The 20,728-nt window shown below is 44.2% G+C and overlaps 1 protein-coding gene across 1 annotated transcript in view; it reads left to right on the plus strand.

The window, feature by feature from the left end:
• The first annotated feature begins 10,307 nt into the window (after positions 1-10,307).
• STIMATE (STIM activating enhancer) overlaps positions 10,308-20,728 on the plus strand; it is a 49,794-nt gene continuing 39,373 nt past the window's right edge. Inside the window, exon 1 of the mRNA XM_070738622.1 lies at positions 10,308-10,611. Coding sequence (XP_070594723.1) covers positions 10,407-10,611 — 205 coding nt within the window. The 5' untranslated portion in view covers positions 10,308-10,406. The remainder of the gene's footprint in view (positions 10,612-20,728) is intronic.

The raw sequence follows: 20,728 nt of genomic DNA on the forward strand, positions 1-20,728 counted from the left end.
TTTAATTATATTTTTATTTTATACAACTCCAGCCAAATAATACTGACACATTTAAAAAACTAATATTGATGTTTTCCAGTATCCAAAAATAATACAAAATTAAAACATTCAAATTCTAGGCATCTTTCTTTTCTTTTTTATCTCCCTCACTCAGTTTTTAATCTGTTATATTTTATTGCACACTATTACAAACAAGTAAGATAAGTCTTTTATCACATTAAAGTTTAAGCACTTGGAAATAATTAGATGTAGTATCATTTCTCTCATCAGCTAACACAGAATGAGAAATGCTGTTGCATTAAAACACTAGAAATTCAAAGTGTCACCTGATATTACAGTAATTACAATAACAGGTTTTCTTTGTTTTATCCCAAAAGAAATTGAAGCTTAAAAATATTTGGGGGAAACTCGGGTTTGAGACTTAAGAGATTGTTATGCTGTCCAGTGGTGCTTTTGAAAGCATCTAGAAATGGGAAAAAAGTCTTGCATTGTAACTAAACACATTCATATTCTACAAATGCATACATATCAGTTAACCACCATAACAACACAGAAGCTCTATAGGATAGTCCACACATCAGTGCTAAATTAGTATTTATTTAAGCTAATAAAGTACGGTAAATGTATTTACTGAAGATAAAGCTGTGAGTGAAAGCAAGTGAAATAGCCAATAATCTGCCTGCCCCCTCCCACCCAACAAAACAGATATGTTTATTAATCAAGATATCCGAAATGAAGATAAATTGGACAAACCATATGGGGTTGTACAGTTTCTTTCAAACAATATGTTAACTTGTGTTTGGAGGCAACTTTATGCTTAATTGTATGTATGTCTTATTAATCATTTTTGACTGTTCACTACATTCTAGTAAACAAACATCTCACAATCCAAAAAAACCACACTCCTGATGTCAAGAACACCTTGTCGCCTATATAAATGTACTCAAGGCCCTAAAATGCACCCTATAATTGCCTATATAAATCTCAAGGCCCCCAAAGTTTAGTGGTGCCTTTTCTCCTGGAAAAAGCATATTGAAACCAACAGACAGATGCTGTTTGTGTGAGTCTAACAAGTTTTTTTCTTATACTAATAAGCTGTCTAGTTTTTCCAGGATTATTCTTCCCCTGTGCTAATAGTGTAGTGTAGTGATGCTATATTCTTTCCTGGAAAACAATGAATGGAAGTAAACTTGGATTAGTGTTACATCATATAGAAATTAAGAGCAATGATATAGTCACAAAAGTAGAGAGGATATTTTTATACTGTATTCAAAACTATTAACAATGGGCAGAGGCTCTATGTAATCCATATTTGCACTTGCTCATTAGAAGTTGGTTCTAATCCTAATATTCTTTTGAGCAATTTGCAAGGTAGGACAACATGTTGCTTTCATCCAGTGCAACAAGTCACTGTTTTGACTTGTGCAAACCTATAAACAGAAATAATTAGACATTTGAAACTTCAGATAGATGGGATTGATTTAAAGCAAAAGCATTGGCTGTATATAAAAACATTTCTTTTACTTGCAACTCCAATATAGATTTGAAATATACCAGGACTTCGTCAAGGCCACACAAGCAAAGTTCAGTTTGTACAACAGACCATCTGTTTTTCCATGAACATTTTCCTATTTAGTTTGACCATTCAGTCTTGCAGAGAAACACTTGTCACAAATGTCACTTACCCGTAATTTTCAAAACCAATATTGCTGCTTTCAGTATAAATATCACATATCAACTAAGTTTGGTAGAACAATCCTTCTCATCTAGATTTCTGGGTCTAGTTTTGAAAACTTAGCTAATCCTGGCTGCATAATTTCACTGAGGTGTAGAAAAGCTCAACTGGCCCAAAGATATCTCAGAATTTGACAGTGGAATCTAATACTGAATCTGGTGCTCAAGATGAGTGACAAAAATAGAATAGTATATCTTGTTTCAAAGCAACATTTGATAGTAGTTTACATTTAAGCAATTTTCTGAGCTACTATTAGCAGCTATCATTTCTGATCTACCTTTGTTGAAAAACTACAAGAATCTGATAGAAAAAACAAAACAGGACAGAGTTCTTCTCCGTACTGAAGGAGCGGGTCCAGCAGTCACATGGGTTGCTCATGTCCAATCCGGTGGAACTGAGCCTAGTATTAAAAAAGCTTGCCGGATCCGCCCCTTCCCCAGAATTCGCTCAGTTCGCATATCCTGCGGTTGTATTGTGATAGCTCGTTCAACATTCTAACACCTTCCCTTCGATCTTTTCCTTCAAAAAGTAGTAAGATTTATTGTCTTTTATTATTTACTTGCACTAATTGCGCCAGCCGTTTAAAAGAAAAAAAGAAAAAAAGCGGCTAGGCTTTTTTCCTTGGGAGAAGTTGCGGTTTCGTTTTCCCCCGGCGGTTTTGCCGGTTACGATTCCTGCGGCCGCTTGTGGATTCTTCTAATCCTTTGGCCTGGAGGTCCTGGTGCAAGTATTTACCAATTGAATTATTGATTATTATTGTATACAAAAATATTTAAGGGCTTAAGAAATACCTCCTGCGGAGTGAGACGCCTTCTAGTCTCCTGGACTTAGTCGATCGCTTCCCCTTTAAGAAATTTTACGCAGCGATCTTTTTCGGCGCGAAGGCCTTCGCGCCCTTTTTAAATCTAGGCCTCTCGTGTTGGCCCCCTGCCAGCCGTGTAGGCCTCAGTCCACCGCGTGGATCCCGGAGCGGGCCTTGGGGGTCCCAGGCTAAATTCTCCACCGGCTAAGCCTCCAACCAGAGTGCCTTGGTTTACTTAATTATAAAGTTTAGGGAGGCTGGCCCCGCTGGGTTTGGGGGCACGAACTCTGGGTTTGCCCAGATTGTCCTCAAGTTTCAGCAGCTTCGAGGCCTCGAAGCAGGATCCTTTCCTCTTGGGAAGTCCTTGAAATTCTTCTCCTTATTATTCAGTTATTGGCTCAGCCTTGTCTTCTGTTAATTGTCAGACTATGGCTACTTTTCCCAAGAGAGGCACAACTAAAGGTCCCAGAGAGGCCAGGCCTACAGGCGATGAAATTACTAGTATCCCCCAGGCCTCTTCCTCCTCTTCTCCAGGGGCCCGCCCCCCGACCAAGGTCACCAGGGCCGAGAAGAGAAGGGACCTAGCCCTACAAAAAATCCATGACAAATCAGCAAAACGTTTGAAAGTGCAGGCCCAAGTAATCAGTAGTCAAGACCCCCCAGAGGCTTCTAGTCTGCCTCCTTCTGGGGTCCCTGTGTTATCTCTGGATGAGCCAAACCTAGACAGACCCCAACCTAACCTATGGGGCATAGGTCCAGAGGAACCAGATATTATTGAAGATTCCCCCCAGCCAGGATCCTCCCAGGCCTTTAGGGATTCTTCTGCCATTTCTGCTGACATTTCCAGTTTACCTCCTGAGTTCCAGTCTATTTTTGCTGTGTTGTCCAAAGCCATTGATGCCAAACTCTCCACCATCAATGAGCTTCCCTTACCTCTTCCTCCTTCTCGCTCCTCCCGCCCCTTGGGTTCTCCCCCAGCGGTCAGAGCTCCTATTCAGGATGATTCAGATTCCTCCCAGGATGAATATGAGGATATAGAGGATGATGAGGATGCCTTTCAAGGCCTATCAGATGATGAGGAATCCCAAATAAAGGTTCCTCCTCCTATTACTATTTTTCCTTCTCAATTATTCAAATCTCTCCTCCTCAAAGCTAGAACTTCTACGGGATTAGCGGCCCAGGAGAAACAAGCCTCCACTTCCACTGATCCCCCGGAGGAGAATTTACCTTACTTCACAGAGGAACAGGAGGATAATGAGGTAATTCCTATGCCTAAGTTGTTTAAAGATGCTTTACTCAAACAGTGGGAATTTCCAGCCTCTGGCCTTAATCCCTCCACCAAGGACAGAAAGTTGTACAAACTTTCCTCTTCCTATGAAGAGCTTCTATCCTTTCCCAAACCGGATGAACCTGTCAAGATTCTTCACTCGGCAGCGGCTGTGCCAGGCGAGGCGGAGGAAGTCCTTCGCCCAGAGGACAAGCGCATTGAGCAAATGCTCAAAAGAGGATTCACCGCTGATTCCTGGGCCACTAAAAGCTCTGCAGCGGCTTCCTTTTTCTCCAGAGCCATGCTGCTGTGGCTTCGCCAACTTCAACAGCATATTCCTCCCGATGACTTGAGAGGTCAACAAGACTTCAACAAGGTTTTTGCAGCTGCCCAGTACGTGGCTGATGCCACCTTGCAATCTACTAGGTTTTCTGCTAAGGCTATTGCAGCTTCTACTACGGCAAGAAGACTCCTATGGATTCGCCCTTGGCAAGCGGGAGTTCGCCAAAAGTGGCAGTTATCCCAGGGTCCCTTAAAGCGCGACCTTCTCTTCGGTGATCTTCTGGATCCACTCCTCACGGAAACCACGGACAAGAAGAAAGTTTTGGGTCCAACCACAAAAAAGGCTACCAAAACGCAGTCCTTTCGTCGCCCAGGGCGCCAGCAAGATCAAGCGGCTTCCTACCAGAGATCTCCAGGTCAGTATTCCCCCCGCTTTCGTTCCCAAGGTAGGAACTCCAGGGGTAGAGGGTTTCGCTTCCAAAGGGGAGCTTCCTCTAACAGGGCTTCAAAAAAACCTAGATGGTAATCCTACCTCTATTCCCATAGGGGGTCGCCTAGCTCATTTCGCCTCTAATTGGCGTCTCACCTCCAAGGACCCTTGGGTCATTGACACTGTTCAAACAGGCCTTCTTCTAGAATTTATTTCTCCTCCCCCTAAACGTTTTATTTCCTGCCCTTCTCCCAGGTCATCCTCAGATTGTAACCGTATGGAGGAGGCCATTTCTCATCTATTGTCCATCAGAGCCATTCAACCGGTCCCTTCCGGTCAGAAGGGCCTAGGTTTTTACTCCATCCTATTTATGGTTCCAAAGTCCTCCGGAGGTTGGAGAGCTATTTTGGATTTAAAGAAACTAAATTTATTCATCAAATATAGGAAGTTTAAGATGCACTCCTTGTCTTCTATTTTGGCCGCCATTCACTCGGGAGATTTCATGGTCTCCTTAGACCTCACTGAGGCCTACCTTCACATTCCTATAGCCAAATGCCACAGAAAATTTTTACGTTTTTCCTTTCAAGGCAGGCATTTCCAGTATAGGGCGATGCCATTTGGCCTTTCCTCGGCCCCTCGGGTCTTTACAAAGCTCTTGGGCTCCCTGGCGGCCTATATCAGGGCGTTTCCCATCCACATTTTATGTTATCTTGATGATATTTTAATTCATGGGAACTCCCTAGAGAAAGTGAAAACAGACCTTTCTGTCACCATGTCAGTCCTTCAGGACCATGGATTTTCCATCAAATTTGATAAGAGCCACCTCCAACCCTCCACATCCATTTCTCACCTGGGATCCATTATTGATTCAGAATCCTCCCAGGTTTTTCTCTCTCCCGAGAGAAAACTCAGTATAGTGGAGTTAATTTCTAACATTTTATCTAATTCTTCAGTTTCCATAGTCACTCTATCTTCCCTTTTGGGGAAGATGGTGTCATGCATAGGCATCATTCCCTGGGCTCGCCTTCATGCTAGGGAACTCCAGTGGCTCCTGTTACCTTTTCAGAGATCAGGGCACAGCAACTCAAATCGACGCATTGTCATCCCACTGAGTGTTCGCAGATCCTTCAAGTGGTGGAAGTCTCCGGCCATGGACAGAGGATCCCCGTTCAGGTGCCCGGATCAATTTGTCATCACCACAGATGCCAGTCTATCGGGATGGGGCGCCCACGCCCAGGGGATGATAGCCCAGGGCACGTGGTCCCCGGAGGAAGCTTCCAGGCCAATAAATTGGCTAGAGTTAAGAGCCGTTTCCCTGGCTCTGAAGCATTTCTCTCCTCGCATTCCCAACCGGCACGTTCTCATTCTCACCGACAACATTGCCACGAAAAGCCACATTTGCAGACAGGGGGGCACGAGATCCAAGGCTCTCATGAGGGAGGCTCTCAAGCTGGGCCTTTGGGCGGAAAAACATCTCCAGTCGCTCCTAGCCGATCACATCTCGGGGAGTCTCAACGTCCAGGCGGATTGGCTATCCAGGGCAACGATAGACCCAGGAGAATGGAACCTCCATCAAGACCTGTTCCATCAAATCACCCTCAGATTCGGCCTACCAATTCTGGATCTCTTCGCGACCAATGCGAACGCCCAACTCCCTCGCTTCTATTCCAGATTTCCATCCCCGGGAGCGGAAGCAATCAATGCCCTCCGGAGTCCATGGCCTCCAGGCCTACTCTACGCATTTCCTCCAATTCCAATCCTCCCGGACGTGATTCACAAGGTCCTCACCGAGAGGGCCCGAGTAATCCTAATCGCCCCTCACTGGCCCCGCCGGCCCTGGTTCGCGGATCTCCAACAGCTGTCCGTCCAGGACCCTTGGCGACTCCCCATTTCGGGGGATATGCTGCGGCAGGGGGCCTCTTTCCATCCAGACCCGGAGTGGTTCCACCTCACCGCCTGGCTGTTATCAGGAGAGATTTAGAGCTGCGTGGTCATGACCCCGATTCAGTGGAGGTCATTTTAAAAGCCAGAAGGGGTTCGACCAATCGAATCTACGACCACACGTGGTCCAAGTTTCACCAGTGGTGTCTACAGGAAGGTCTCTCCCCTCTGTGCATCCCCATACACAGAATAATTTCCTTCCTTAGGCAAGGCTTCCATAAAGGACTTTCCACCAGCACCCTCCGGCGTCATCTGGCAGCCATTTCATCTGTCCTAGGAGGTCCCCGCAGACAGCCTCTCCGATCCTTCCCTGAAGTTCAGGAATTCCTCAAGGGCATAGCCAACCTCAGACCTTCCAAGGTCCACAGGTACCCATCATGGGATTTGCCACGGGTTCTCCATTCCCTCACGCAGGCACCATACGAACCCCTAAAATCGGCGTCCCTCAGGTACCTATCCTTTAAGGTAGCATTCCTGGTGGCTATTACCTCTGCTCGACGCATTTCGGAGCTGGCTGCCCTCTCAATCAGGCAGGACCTTTGCCAATTCCATCAGGACAAGGTAGTCTTGCGACTGGACCCCACCTTCTTACCCAAGGTCAGTTCCATGTTCCACAGATCTCAGGATATTGTCCTACCTTCCTTCTGCCTCCAACGAGACCATCCCTTGGCAATTAGATGGCACACCCTGGATCTCACCAGAGCGCTGAGAATCTATATCCAACGCACAGGACCCTTTCGGAGGTCAGAAGCACTTTTTGTAGCCTATCATCCCAGAGTCATGGGGGCCAAAGTGTCTTCAACAGTAATAGGCCGTTGGATCAGAGGGACTATATCTAAGGCCTATGAGTCGGCCTCCCTCTCAGTTCCAAGGAACATCACAGCGCATTCCACCAGGAGCGCAGCCACCTCGGCCGCTTGGGCGACTCAAGCCCCGTTGGAGGAGGTCTGCAAAGCAGCCACTTGGGCCTCGCCAAATTCCTTCATCAGGCACTACAAGATTGATTCTTACGCTTCAGCGGACGCTGCCTTCGGCAGAAGGGTACTCCAATCCGTTATCTCACACGATAGCAAGCTAATCCCACCCTAGGGACCATCTATTGGGTATGTCCCATGTGACTGCTGGACCCGCTCCTTCAGTACGGAGAATAGGCGTTGATTGCTTACCTGAACGCCTCTTCTCGTACGGTGAGCGGGTACAGCAGTCACTTCCCGCCCTTGTATGTGTCTTCTTTACCTTTCTATATCTTTCTTCCTCTAACAATGAGAGTTGAACACTACAGAGCTTCACAACTGAGCCTAGTCTATGGATTCGCGAATTCTGGGGAAGGGGCGGATCCGGCAAGCTTTTTTAATACTAGGCTCAGTTCCACCGGATTGGACATGAGCAACCCATGTGACTGCTGTACCCGCTCACCGTACGAGAAGAGGCGTTCAGGTAAGCAATCAACGCCTATTCTCTTTATTTTTACAATTTATTTATTTTATAACTACATTACTGAATGCCTCCTGTAGTACTGCTTCCAAAGCTATCCTCTTTTATCATGGCAAGGTTGTTCAGTGTCAATTACAACCTGTCAGAACTATCACATGCATTCTTGTCTTCTACAGAAGGAATTTTATTTCTATAATAATACAGATTATTCATCATTTACCATGGTGCATATCTGTGGGATGTTTTGACTTCCCCATCTGAACCCTAGAATTGCCTGAAATATTCATCCAAATATTAACAAGGCTAGATTAGCTTTCAAATTGTGCTGTCCCTGCCAAGACTAATCCATTCTTAATGTGTTAGTCTTGTAATCCATGGCTCACCGACATTTGCAACCATGCAGCATATTCTCTCATTAGCCAAAAACTGAAGTTGTAGACCACTATAAACTGCCTAATGTATCTAGTGAAAAGTACTTTTTCTGAAAATCTGTATTGTACGATTCCTTGTAATATTAACGTATATACATTATCCGACGATACTGAAATAGTCTCTACTGCCACTTCCATGCATCTATAGATGACCAAAGTCATCTATAAATAAAAGGTGATCTTGGACTCCTCTGAATTTCCTTACTCCATTCTTCACACACTTCTGCCCCTCTCTCTGGCAAAGATAGCCAGTGACAGGCATCTGGCCACATTTAACCATGTGGGGAGTTAAGAAAATCCCATAGCTTTCCTGAGGTTCTGAAAAGGAAATCTCTGAAGCAATGCCAACATTGAGGAGAGCACTTTCCACAGCCCCTTCCAAGAAATACTTTTGACAACACAAATTGCCTTGAAAATACCAAGAGTGAGGAAAAGAGATACAATAGTGGAATACTTAAGCAAAGTTTAAAAGGTTCAGCTATTCCTCCTTTTGGAGGGGCAGGAGACTTTGGAGGTTCTGTTAGAAATCCATATTAGAAATTTAAAAAAGGGAAGGAGGAATATTTCAACCTTTCAACACTGTTTAAGTATTCCACTATTATATACACTGCTCAAAAAGGGGAGGAACACTTAAACAACACAATATAACTCCAAGTAAATCAAACTTCTGTGAAATCAAACTCCACTTAGGAAGCAACACTGACAATCAATTTCATAGGCTGTTGTGCACATTCAATTTTGTACAAAACAAAGTATTCAATGAGAATATTTCATTCATTCAGATCTAGGATGTGTTCTTGGAGTGTTCCCTTTATTTTTTTGAGCAGTATATATTAATGTGTGTGTTTTAGCATACACATACAAATGTACTTTGGAATATTCTGGTATTTGCTTGAGAGCCACTTTGGGGTACTAGTTAAGACACCAGGTAGAAACAAGATGGCCATGAGTTCTAGTCCTACCCTTGGCACAAAGCCAGCTGGGTGACCTTGGGCCAGTCACCTTCCCTCAGCTCTAGGAAAGGAGACAATGGCAAAGCACTTCTGAAAAACCTTGCCAAGAAAACCGCAAGGATTTGTCCAAGTAGTTTTCGAAAATCCGACACGATTGAACGGAAGAAACAAAAATAAATCATTAGCTTCTTAACACAAAAGCCCATCCCTGATAGCTTGAGCTATTGCATTGCAGCTCGCCTTGGTACCTAGAATTTAGGAAAGCAAACGTTATTACCTTAGATTTGACTGCAAAATATGCAGAATATATTGGGTCTTCAGAAAAGACACGTATAGGCTTCCACGGTTAACCATACAAAATAGATACGTGTCAACAAAGGCACAGCCGTTGGTAATATACACCTGAAACCGTTGCCCTAAAAAGCAACTTTAACATCCGAAATAAAAATCGAACTCCCGATTCTAATCCGTAGGTGGAATTGCATTCGTAGGATTGAACACCCATAGCAATAATTAAATTCCCGTTTTCCACCCTTGAGCTCCGCCGCGGTCCGCCTTCTCCCGACCGGTGGTCCTCAAAAAGAAAAACCCCGAAGAGCTGCACGGGCATGCCGAGACTCTGCGGCTTAACTGTGTCCAGTCTTTTCGCCGATCACGGACGCCCTGAGCCAAACTGAAGCTTTGCTTGAAGGAAAACACGCTAGGAACCGAAGGCACGCAAGCGCAGAAGCAGGGCCGCCGCCGAAGCCCGGCTCTTCTCCTTCTCCTGCATGCACCAAGCACGGGCAACCCTCAAACTCCGCATTCAACAAAGCGCGCAGCCCCGCAGGCTCTTTCACACCCTCGCGCCTCCGCCCGCCCTCCTCAGTGAGCCAGGCGAAAAGGCGCGCTCGCGGGGAGGTCCCCCCCCCCCGCTTAGCCACGCCCCAAAGCCGCCCAATGAACCAATCATGATGGGGATACGTCACGTGTCGGCGTCGTCGTGTGACGCGCGGGGAACTCCTCCTCCCCCTCCCCTCCCCTCGCCCGCCTGCCCAGGAAGTGCCGCGGAGCCTATGAGCGCGCCTGGGCTTTCACAGCTCGCTAGCCGCCGCCGCGCGCGCACCTGCCGCGCGCCGCGCCGAGTGGGCCATGGGGGGATCCCTCGCCCCCAACGGCTCCGTGGCTGTCACGCCCAAGCTGGATCCTCCTCGGCGGAGCGGCGGCGCTTTTTCTTCCGCTTCCACGGTGAGGTCCGGGCCGGACTACCGCGGCTGCAAGAACGGGGCGCTGATGAACAGCTTCGGCATCTTCCTGCAGGGGCTCCTGGGGGTTGTGGCCTTCAGCCTCCTCCTGCGTGAGTGCTCCGGCCGGACCCGCGTCTCTCTCGCGCGCGCTCTCTTCACTGTTGCCGGACTCGCTGCTCTGGTCTCCGGCGGGCCGCCGCCTCCCTGCTCCGCTTGAGTTGGCGCTCCAACCTTGGCCTCCCTGGGGCCTCTTGGCCCTCAGCCTCCCCGGTTCCCACCTCTGCCCCGCTCCCTTAGTGAGGTCGTGACCCGGCCAAGCTCGCTGCCCCTTTCCTTGACGCCCCTGCCCCGGGCGTTGCGTTTCTCGTTCTGGAGCGCCCGGCCCTAAAAGAGGACAGGCCGGCTTTCCGGTGGTGTTTTTTTCTCCCCTGTGCCGAGCGGGGGCCTGCGGGGCTTTGTTCAGGCTCTGCGCGTCCCCCTTCCTCTTCTCTGTTCCGGAAAAAAAGGCTCGGTCATGCTTTCCACGCCAGGGGACAATCTGGCAGTTCGCAATACTGTTATGGGAAGAACTAAGCGTGCTTTGGAAGGAGGCGCTTTTTCTCTTCATTCCTGGGACTCGACTGTTGGGCTCGAGATGCAGATATTTTATCTTTATCCTTAGACTATCTACAATTGACCTCTCCCCCTTTCTAAGAGGTCTGTAAGGGGCATGTATAAGTGCACCACTGTGCCTACCATCCCTGTCCTACTGTTTTATTGTCTTCTATCATTACTTTTTATCATTTCTTATCTAATGTTTGATTTGTACAAATTACCATCCTATAATTGTTTGAAAAATACATTAAAAAATAAATATAGGTATTTTCTGGGTGGCGGGGTGGGGGTGCTTGATGCTGTACAAGTGGAGCTCTTGCCTCACAATCAGGAGGTTGTGAGTTTGATCCTAAGGGAGAGGCAGATGTAAGGGTCTTCTGCTTGGGCAGGGATTGGACTAGATGCAGTGATGGGCTCCTACAGAAACGGTTCTGGTAGCAAAATTTGGAGCTCCACCCCAGAGTACTCAATTTGCACTGAAAGATATTGAAACAAAATGCATAAGCCACAGCCACAGTGTGGTAGTAAAAATTTTGGTAGCCCATCACTGACTAGATGACCTGCAAGGCCCCTTCCAACTCTGTTATCAGGTGGGGGTTGCAGCTTACCAGTGCGATGTGCACATCCCAGTGAGATTTTGCTTCTGCACATGCTCAGGAAGCAAAATCTTCCGAGGTGACACGCATGTGAGATTTTGGCAAAAAAAATGTTGCTTCCGTACATGCACGAAATTGCTGAAATCTCACACGCGCACACATTCCCTCACAAGATTTTGCTTCCTGCACATACGCAGAAGCAAAATATCATTGGGACGTTTACGCACACATGCCAGAAACACAGAGGTGCGTGCACAGCTCCACTTTCACTAACGGTGCACAGTCTGGCCCATGCAGGATAGGAACCGGATACCTTCTGTTACCTCTCTGAGCTTCATTTCTTGCAGATGTTTTATGACCCTAACTAGGTAACATAAATGCTACTAAGGAGTGCTGTTTGCTGTCAGTTCATATCCTGGTGTCTTGCCTGTGTGTGCAGGAGGAGGTGGTGGTCTTAGTGATTCTTTGTTTAGGCTGTTTATCAATGACTCTTTGGCAGTTTCTTGATTGGGGTATTGCTTACTTGATGGTTGGTTGGCCTAAAGTTGACCTTGGAGTTAATTATTTATGCTGATCTGAGTGCTGATTATTGGTGGAGTGGTGCTGGAGTCTTTTTCAGTTTTTGGCTGGTTGATTATCTCTTTTGCATAGTCTATAGATGTTGTTAGTGGCTATGTTAATGTTATGTTAATATAACGTTAATGCTATGTTCAGGAGTACTAGGTTTAAGCATAATCTTTTGACTGCGGTCTTCCAGTCAGATGGATATCTGTTGACTAAAGTAAGTTGAGTAAGTTCCTTGGGACTAAAATGAACTTCAAGCAGAAGTTAGAGGTGGAAATCTATCCAAGGCCAAATTTTATTTGAAAGGCAACATGGCAAACATATTATATCATCTGGAATGCATAGGTCGAAGACGTATGGTTACCAAAGTTTTATTTTGTGTGTTTGTAGTTTTATAAGGCTTATAAAAAAAAGTATATAAAGTATTTTGAAAAATATTTGTTGTGTCTTGCCTCTGCTTTTTATTTGCATAACCTGACCTACAAACAGCGAAACTGTAGCTGATCACATATGAGCACATATCATTTAATAGGCTACATCACTACATATGGATGGATTTTGCATCATGATAATCACTATGCATGGTTTGTCATGCTCTTACAGCCTCAGTTTCTTACAGATACCTATGGTGTCATTAATAGAATTTAACAGACCATGTAGAGAATTCTATTTTTAATTATGCAACATTCCTAAATTTAGAATTAACTTGAAAATTAATATGTAAAAAGTCACAGTATAAAATGTTTCTGTTCAATGTTACAGCCATCCACCTCTTCTTTCAATATTCTTTCTCTCTCTCAAGAATCCCATGACTGATGAGAATGCTTAGTCATGAACATGGTCTTTTTTTAAACTCAGTTTCTTTGGGCCTTAGACATTTCTCCATTTTTCATAAATAGTACTACCTGGGACTATAAGGCCTGAGATTGTTGTTACACACATAGGTTTCTTGATTTATTCTAGATATTCTTTTTAAAGATTTATTTTAAAAAACTTATTTGTAGTTCTACAGTAGTTTCTTCAAACAGGAAAACCTGTGGAACACACATAGCTCTGGCCATTTTCACTACATAGAAACATAGAAGACTGACGGCAGAAAAAGACCTCATGGTCCATCTAGTCTGCCCTTATACTATTTCCTGTGTTTTATCTTAGGATGGATATATGTTTATCCCAGGCATGTTTAAATTCAGTTACTGTGGATTTACCAACCACGTCTGCTGGAAGTTTGTTCCAAGGATCTACTACTATTTCAGTGAAATAATATTTTCTCACGTTGCTTTTGATCTTTCCCCCAACTAACTTCAGATTGTGTCCCCTTGTTCTTGTGTTCACTTTCCTATTAAAAACACTTCCCTCCTGAACCTTATTTAACCCTTTAACATATTTAAATGTTTCGATCATGTCCCCCCCTTTTCCTTCTGTCCTCCAGACTATACAGATTGAGTTCATTAAGTCTTTCCTGATACATTTTATGCTTAAGACCTTCCACCATTCTTGTAGCCCGTCTTTGGACCCGTTCAATTTTGTCAATATCTTTTTGTAAGTGAGGTCTCCAGAACTGAACACAGTATTCCAAATATGGTCTCACCAGCGCTCTATATAAGGGGATCACAATCTCCCTCTTCCTGCTTGTTATACCTCTAGCTATGCAGCCAAGCATAGCTAGAGGTATAACATAAGTGCTGTTACTTGAAAGAGTAACCTACATTAGATCTGTGGTGATGATTTTTAATTTTCCAATCTCAGATGAGAATATTGGGTTTTTTTAAAAGTCATTTGCAGACATTTTTAAAACACAACAATAGGCTTGGTGTATTTTTAATGATGGATAAAGATAGGTTGCGAGTGAAATTATTGATATAGACTTTGGAAAGGCAATAAGAGAAATGATATAGTTTCTTTTAATTTTGTGAAAGAGAAAACCATATTGATTGAACTTTCAGGGGTTATTTTTATTTTTTTAAAAGAAATGTATAAGGACCATGGACAGCTCCTCCAATGTAAACTAGTATTGATTTTATTTAGGGTGTGTCAGATAATTATTTTTTTCACCAGAAGATTCTGCTTTGGGTATAGAGAATCAATGGCTAATGAGTATTAATTTTCAAAAATCTATATTCAAAAATATAACTCTACTAGTAAGTCCATTTTTTCATTAGTTTTACAATTTGTAAAACAAGTCAGATGAGGCATAGAAAAACATTTTAATGCATAGTATATATACTGTATACAGTACAATGGTACCTCTACTTATGAACTTCATTCTGTGACCAGGTTCTTAAGTAGAAAGGTTTGTAAGAAGAAGCAATTTTTCCCATAGGAATCAATGTAAAAGCAAATAATGTGTGCGATTGGGGAAACCACAGGGAGGTTGGAGGCCTTGTTTCCTCCCAGGAGATTCCTAGAGAGGCCCCACAGAGGCTTCTCCACGCCTTTTCCAGCCCTGTTTCCTCCAAGGTTTCTCCCTGCTTTTTCCGGTTACAGTTTCGGAGGCTCCGGTTTATAAGTGGGAAATGGTTCTTGAGAAGAGGTTCTTATCTAGAGAAGTTCGAAGTAGAGGCGTTTGTAGGAAGAGGTACCACTGTATAATCAAATGCATCAGGTATCGATAAAGTTGGAAATTATTGTTCACTCCAAAAAATAAGCATGGAAAATACTAGTTGTTAATTAGTTCTGTGGTGGTGGAATGCTATGTAATAGCTAATAGTAGGATTTAGCTTACATAAATAGTCAGAATATGATGGAGAAAACTTTGAGGAAATCTCAGGCTTGATGGCAAGATTGGAAAGTTTGAAAAACATTCTGGCAGAAGCCATTAGCAACCCCTCTTCATTATGACCAAGAAAATAGAGATATGCCTAGAAAGTCAAGAGGAGTTGAGTTTGTCTTGAGTGAAACTTTACCTTTCCCATTGCTTAATGAGAAATTCCATGTCCCAAAATCAAGAAATTTTAAAAATGATAAAGAAAATTATATTATATAAGCAGGACTGAGTACATCTCAATACTTTTTTCCTCGCTATGTGAAGTATTTTTAGACTGTAAGCCCAAGAACAGAAATGTTCTTGTGTTTATTGATCTGTAACCAATTACAAATGTCCTTTTCCATAAAATATGGGATCTGCATGCTTTTAATTAATTAATTAAATTTACTTAATATAAGTGGATCTAAAACAGGCTATTCTATGTTTCTTGTAACTGAAATAGGAACTTTACTCCTGGAATGAAAAAGATGATGTAGGAAGTTAGCATCTACCACCACCACCCCTCCTAGAAAAAAAATATAATATCCTAGGAAATATTAAAAGTGCAAAATATTATATAAATAGCCCTGAAAACATGCTTTTAGGCAGAAAAAAGACTCATTCTTAGTATCCCCCAGCTTTGTCAATGTGCCATCAATGAATGGCCCACCTCACTCATCCCCCCCACCTTTGTTAATAGCCTGGAACAATCTATTCTACATAACAAAGATCTACCTCCTTCAGACAGCCATATTAGGAATTGCCTAAAGCGCTTTCATTACACCATCACCCAGCAAGGCTCAAACTTGAATTCAAAAACACAGTCTACAGAGTTGCCCCTTCATGGCCCCTGGGAGTCTGACCACCAATCGGAGTGCATTTATTGTACAGAAACAGGAAATTCTGAAGTGGGGCCCAACAGAAGTTATAAAAACTCAGGGACTTTCAGCAACTGCCTTTTTATCTTCACTCAATATCTGGAAGCAAGTGGTCCATCTTTTCTGTTCAGGCGGTCATGCCATGTGCTCCTGTCCACCATTAAATCTTATTTCCAAGCAACTTCCATGGACCCAGTGTCTTTTTCCCTACATGGAACTAAATCCAGAAGAATATTCCTTACAACAATTGGAAAGGAAAAGAAAATAAGTACTGTACTTTGTTAAATTATATAGCCTTCAACTTGGTATCTAAGCTCTTGAGCAGGTGCAGATAAATATAGAGGAAAGAGGGTTCTCTAAACTTCAGGTTTGTATATTCTCACAACCTAATACCCCACTCTCCCCCCAAAAGAGCTCATTCTGTTAGAATTGAGAGGTGGAACTTCAAAAGCCATTGCTTTCTTTTTTCCATTTTCTAAAAATGGGAATCAATACACTAATACTAGCTTAATTATTTCGCTCACCCAACCTAGCCCCCAATAATTTTTAGATCTTATTTCATTATTTCGGTTTCACCAATGAAAACCTGGAACCAGAATTTGTAAGTAGGCAGCAGCAGCATTTTAAAATCGGCTGCTAGAAAGATTTATATGGAAACATTCTATAGTTGGGTTTTTTAACTTTCTTACTTCACTTTCTTAACTATAGAAATAGGAAAGCAGCCTTCTAAGTTATGACTCAGGAATGGACAATTGGGCATCCTGTCATCAGTATTTTTATGGGCCCTTTTTAAATTTATTACTTTATTTTTCTAGAAGATCACTCTTCAGTATACAAATGCATTTCTTTGTTTTGTTTTATAAGGAGGTTTTAGTCTAATGTTTCTTTACAAATTATAAAAAACTACTTTGCATTTACTCTCCTGTATTTTCCTCTAACTTTAAACAGAAAGAAACAATTCAGAAAAATGTCTTCCCATATGTATTTAAAAAAGGAACATATTTTTTAAAAAATTAAACAAACCAGCATTCTGGAAAGTTGCAACTCCCATTCTTTGAACTACATCCAGTATTGGATATAGTACACTGCTTGGAGTCCCTCAGGATGTGGTTGGCACTAGAAAATATTGGGGAGAGGGATTCATTCAATTGAGGGACAGTACTTCATGGACATAATGGATGAAGCCTTTATTCTGAATTACTTGGGTGCTTTCAAAAGCACTTCACATGTTTTCAAATAGCTGCAGAATCAAAATCTGATCTTTTCATCTTATACATCCAGATGTTACCATTTCACACTTGGCCATACAAAATAGTTTGTTCACATTTGTTTAAAAAAATATCCTCCAGGTGGCTATTAGTATGCAGATTTTAGGCTCCTTATCTTAGAAGTTGTCCCTTTAAATCAAAATGTAAATATGTATAACTTCCTCATGAACTCTAAGCCTATTTCCCCCTTTTAGTAATAAAATACAGTGATCTCTCGATTAGCGCGGGGGTTACGTTCCAAGACCTCCCGCGCTAACCGATTTCCGCGTTATACTGGATGCGGAAGTAAAAACCACCATCTGCGCATGTGCGCCATTTTTTCATGGCCGCACATGCGCAGATGGTGGAGTTTGCGTGTGGGCGGCGGGGAAGACCAAGGGGAGGTTCCTTCAGCCGCCCAACAGCTGATCTGCTCTGCAGCGCGGAAGCAGCGAGGAGCCGAAGATGGGGTTTCCCCGTTGCCGCGCTGCGGAGCGGATCAGGTGTTGGGCGGCTGAAGGAACCTTCCCTTGGTCTTCCCGCCGCCCAGGCAAAGGGGAAACCCCAAGATCACTTGCCGCTTGCCGTATTGCAGCTTGGAGCCTTGCTTCGCCTCCTTCGTTGCAATACGGCAAGCGGCAAGCTGCCTGGGCGGCGCTGGGGCCATGCAGAGCCGCTCATCTAGGGGGGCGTGGACCGGCAAGGTGCCCTCCGCTCTCTCTCTTTCTCTCCCTGTTACCGGTGTGGTATAAGAGAGAGAAAGAAAGAGAAAGGAGGGCGACTTGCCAGTCCACGCCCCCCTGGATGAGCGGCCCCGCATGGCCCCAGCGCCGGACTCCGTTGCCGAACGCCGAAACCGGAAGGGGCGAGGTGGGGGGGGAGAACGGGAGGCTCAGCATTCCGTCAGTCGCAGCGCTGGCTGTCAACTTTTCTTTTTAGCACTGGGGAGGCAAGTCAGCTCCTGCCCAGTTTTAAAAAGAAAAGTTGACAGCCAGCGCTGCGGCTGACGGAATGCTGAGCTTCCCGTTCTCTCTCCGCCCCCTCGCCACTTCGCCCCCCTTTGTTCCTAGGAGAAGTGCTGGTGAGGAGCAGAAGGTCTGTCTTGCCTCAATCCCCAGCACTTCTCCTAGGAACACAGGGAGGCGAAGGGGCGAGGGGGGGGGAGAGAAAACGGGAGGCTCAGCATTCCGTCAGTTGCAGCGCTGGCTGTCAACTTTTCTTTTTAGCACTGGGGAGGCAAGTCAGCTCCTGCCCAGTTTTAAAAAGAAAAGTTGACAGCCAGCGATTGTTCCGCTGCCGCCAGCATGGCCTGGCTGGCAGCGGAAGATGTAACTGAGCCCACGGGGGATTCGCCTTCCTCCCACCCGCAGCCGAGACTGATCGTGGGCTCCTTCGCAACCTCGGAGAGCTTCCAGGGCATGAAAGCTCACGAAAACCAGGAAGCTCTCCGAGGTTGCGAAGGAGCCCACGATCAGTCTCGGCTGCGGGCGGGAGGAAGGCGAATGCCACGGGGCTGGGCTCGGCTCCCCCCTCGGCTCCCCCCCTTACCAGCCCCGCCGCGGAAGGCTCCATTCTGTTCCCTGCCGGCCCGATTGAGCGGCCGGCGGTCTCCATTCAGGGAACCGGCACCCAGCGTCCCCACGCCGCCTCCACCTCCCGATAATGCGCCCGACCTCTGCCTCTCTCTTTCTCTCTCATATACCACGCCGGCAACAGGGAGAGAAAGAGAGAGAGAACTAGCGTGGACTTATTTTTTATTTTTTAATATTTTATTTTAATATTTTATTTTTTTAATTAATATTTTTTGAAAAACCGCGTTGCAGCGTTTCGCGCTAATCGAGACCGTGCTAATCGAGGGATCACTGTAGTACAAATTTATTTGCCATGCTATTACTATTTGCTCTGTACGCTTCATACACATACCTATTCTTATGCACCATTACTCAGACTTTGTTCAACTGTGGTGCTCCCTGGTACGTAGGAGCTTAGAGCAACTCTGTGCAGGTCATTTAGAAATGAATCTCACTGATTTCAATGAGACCTGCTCCTCCCAGCTAATAGGATTACACATTAACATCTCATTCATCTGAAAGGAGAATGCTGATATTCTAAGATTAAAGACATGGGAGGAAGAGGTCAAAAAACAAATGCACCACTTAGCCATTGCAATCCTAGGCAGTTCTGGTTGACATTATAACAATGCACATGGGCAATTTAATGGGAAAAGATAGGAATTTTGGACAGACCTAACCATAGTTTCAACTTGGAAATGTGACCATCCTAGATCAAACCAAATCCAAAACCATTACAGAATTCTTGGATGCCTGGCATACTGACAAATCAGACATCAACAGTCATACAAACAACATCTATATACTATTCAAAAGAGATGATCAATAAGCTAAAAAGACCAGGACACATCTTCACTAGACATCAACACCCAAATGAGCAGAGATTAACACCAATATTAGACCAACAATCAAGAAGCAGATTCCAATGAAGGATCTACCAAACAATCTAACAATAAACAGCCCAACCAAAAAACCTCCAAGACCACTTTCACTGACATTGACAGGGCAAGCCATTAGAATATAAACTGAGAGCACATCCTCGCTATCACTGATGTTACCTAGTTGGGTAATGAAACATCTGCAAGAAAAAAAAAGCAAGCTTGGAATCTCAGGGTCCCCTCATTTCAACCCTGAGCTACAAGTATTTTCTATCACTAAGACAATTTTTTGTAGATTGAGCTGTACATTCCTAAAATGAAATGATAAAATAGAATAGGAGATGACAGGACTTGGAGGTGTTCTAGTCCAGCCTCCTGCACAAGCAGGAGAACCTATACCATTTCAGATAAGTGACTGCCCCCAAACCTCCAGTGATGAAGCATCCACAACTTCTGGTGGCAAACTGTTCCACTGGTTAATTACCCTACCCTAACAGATAGGAAGTCTCCTTAATTCCAAGTTGCTTCTTTCCTTGATTAGATTCCATTGTTTCTTGTCCTGCTTTAAGGGGCTTTGGAAAATAAGCTGACCCCCTCCTCTTTGTGGAAGCCTCTCAAATACTGGAATACTCAAATCTTTCATATGTTTTAGTCTCCAGGCCTTCAATCATCTTAGTTGTTGTTCTTTGCACTTTTTCCATAGTCTCAACATCTTTTTTGTAATATACCAAATATACAAATACCAAAACTAGATGTAGTATTCTTGGTTTGTTCTTTCTAAGGCTTTATAAAGTGGAACTAATACTTCCTAAGAGCCTCGGTGTTGCAGTGGTTAGAGTGCAAGCTACTTCTGCTGATCACCAGCTGCCAGCAGTTTGGCAGATCAAATTTCAGTAGGCTTAATGTTGACTCAGCCTTCCATCATTCCAAGATCGGTAAAATGGGGACCCGGATTGTTGGGGTCAATATGCTTACTCTCTGTAAACCACTTAGAGAGAGCTCTGGAGCGATATATAAGTCTAAATGCTACTGCTACTGCTATTCCTGTGATTTTGTTTCTATAGCTCTGTTTATACAACCAAGGATTGTATTAGCATTTTGGATTGATACTGCATACTGATGGCTCATGTTTAAGTGATTGTCCATTAGGTCT

This window comes from Erythrolamprus reginae, chromosome 2 (genome assembly GCF_031021105.1).
Source record: "Erythrolamprus reginae isolate rEryReg1 chromosome 2, rEryReg1.hap1, whole genome shotgun sequence".
NCBI lineage: Eukaryota > Metazoa > Chordata > Lepidosauria > Squamata > Dipsadidae > Erythrolamprus > Erythrolamprus reginae.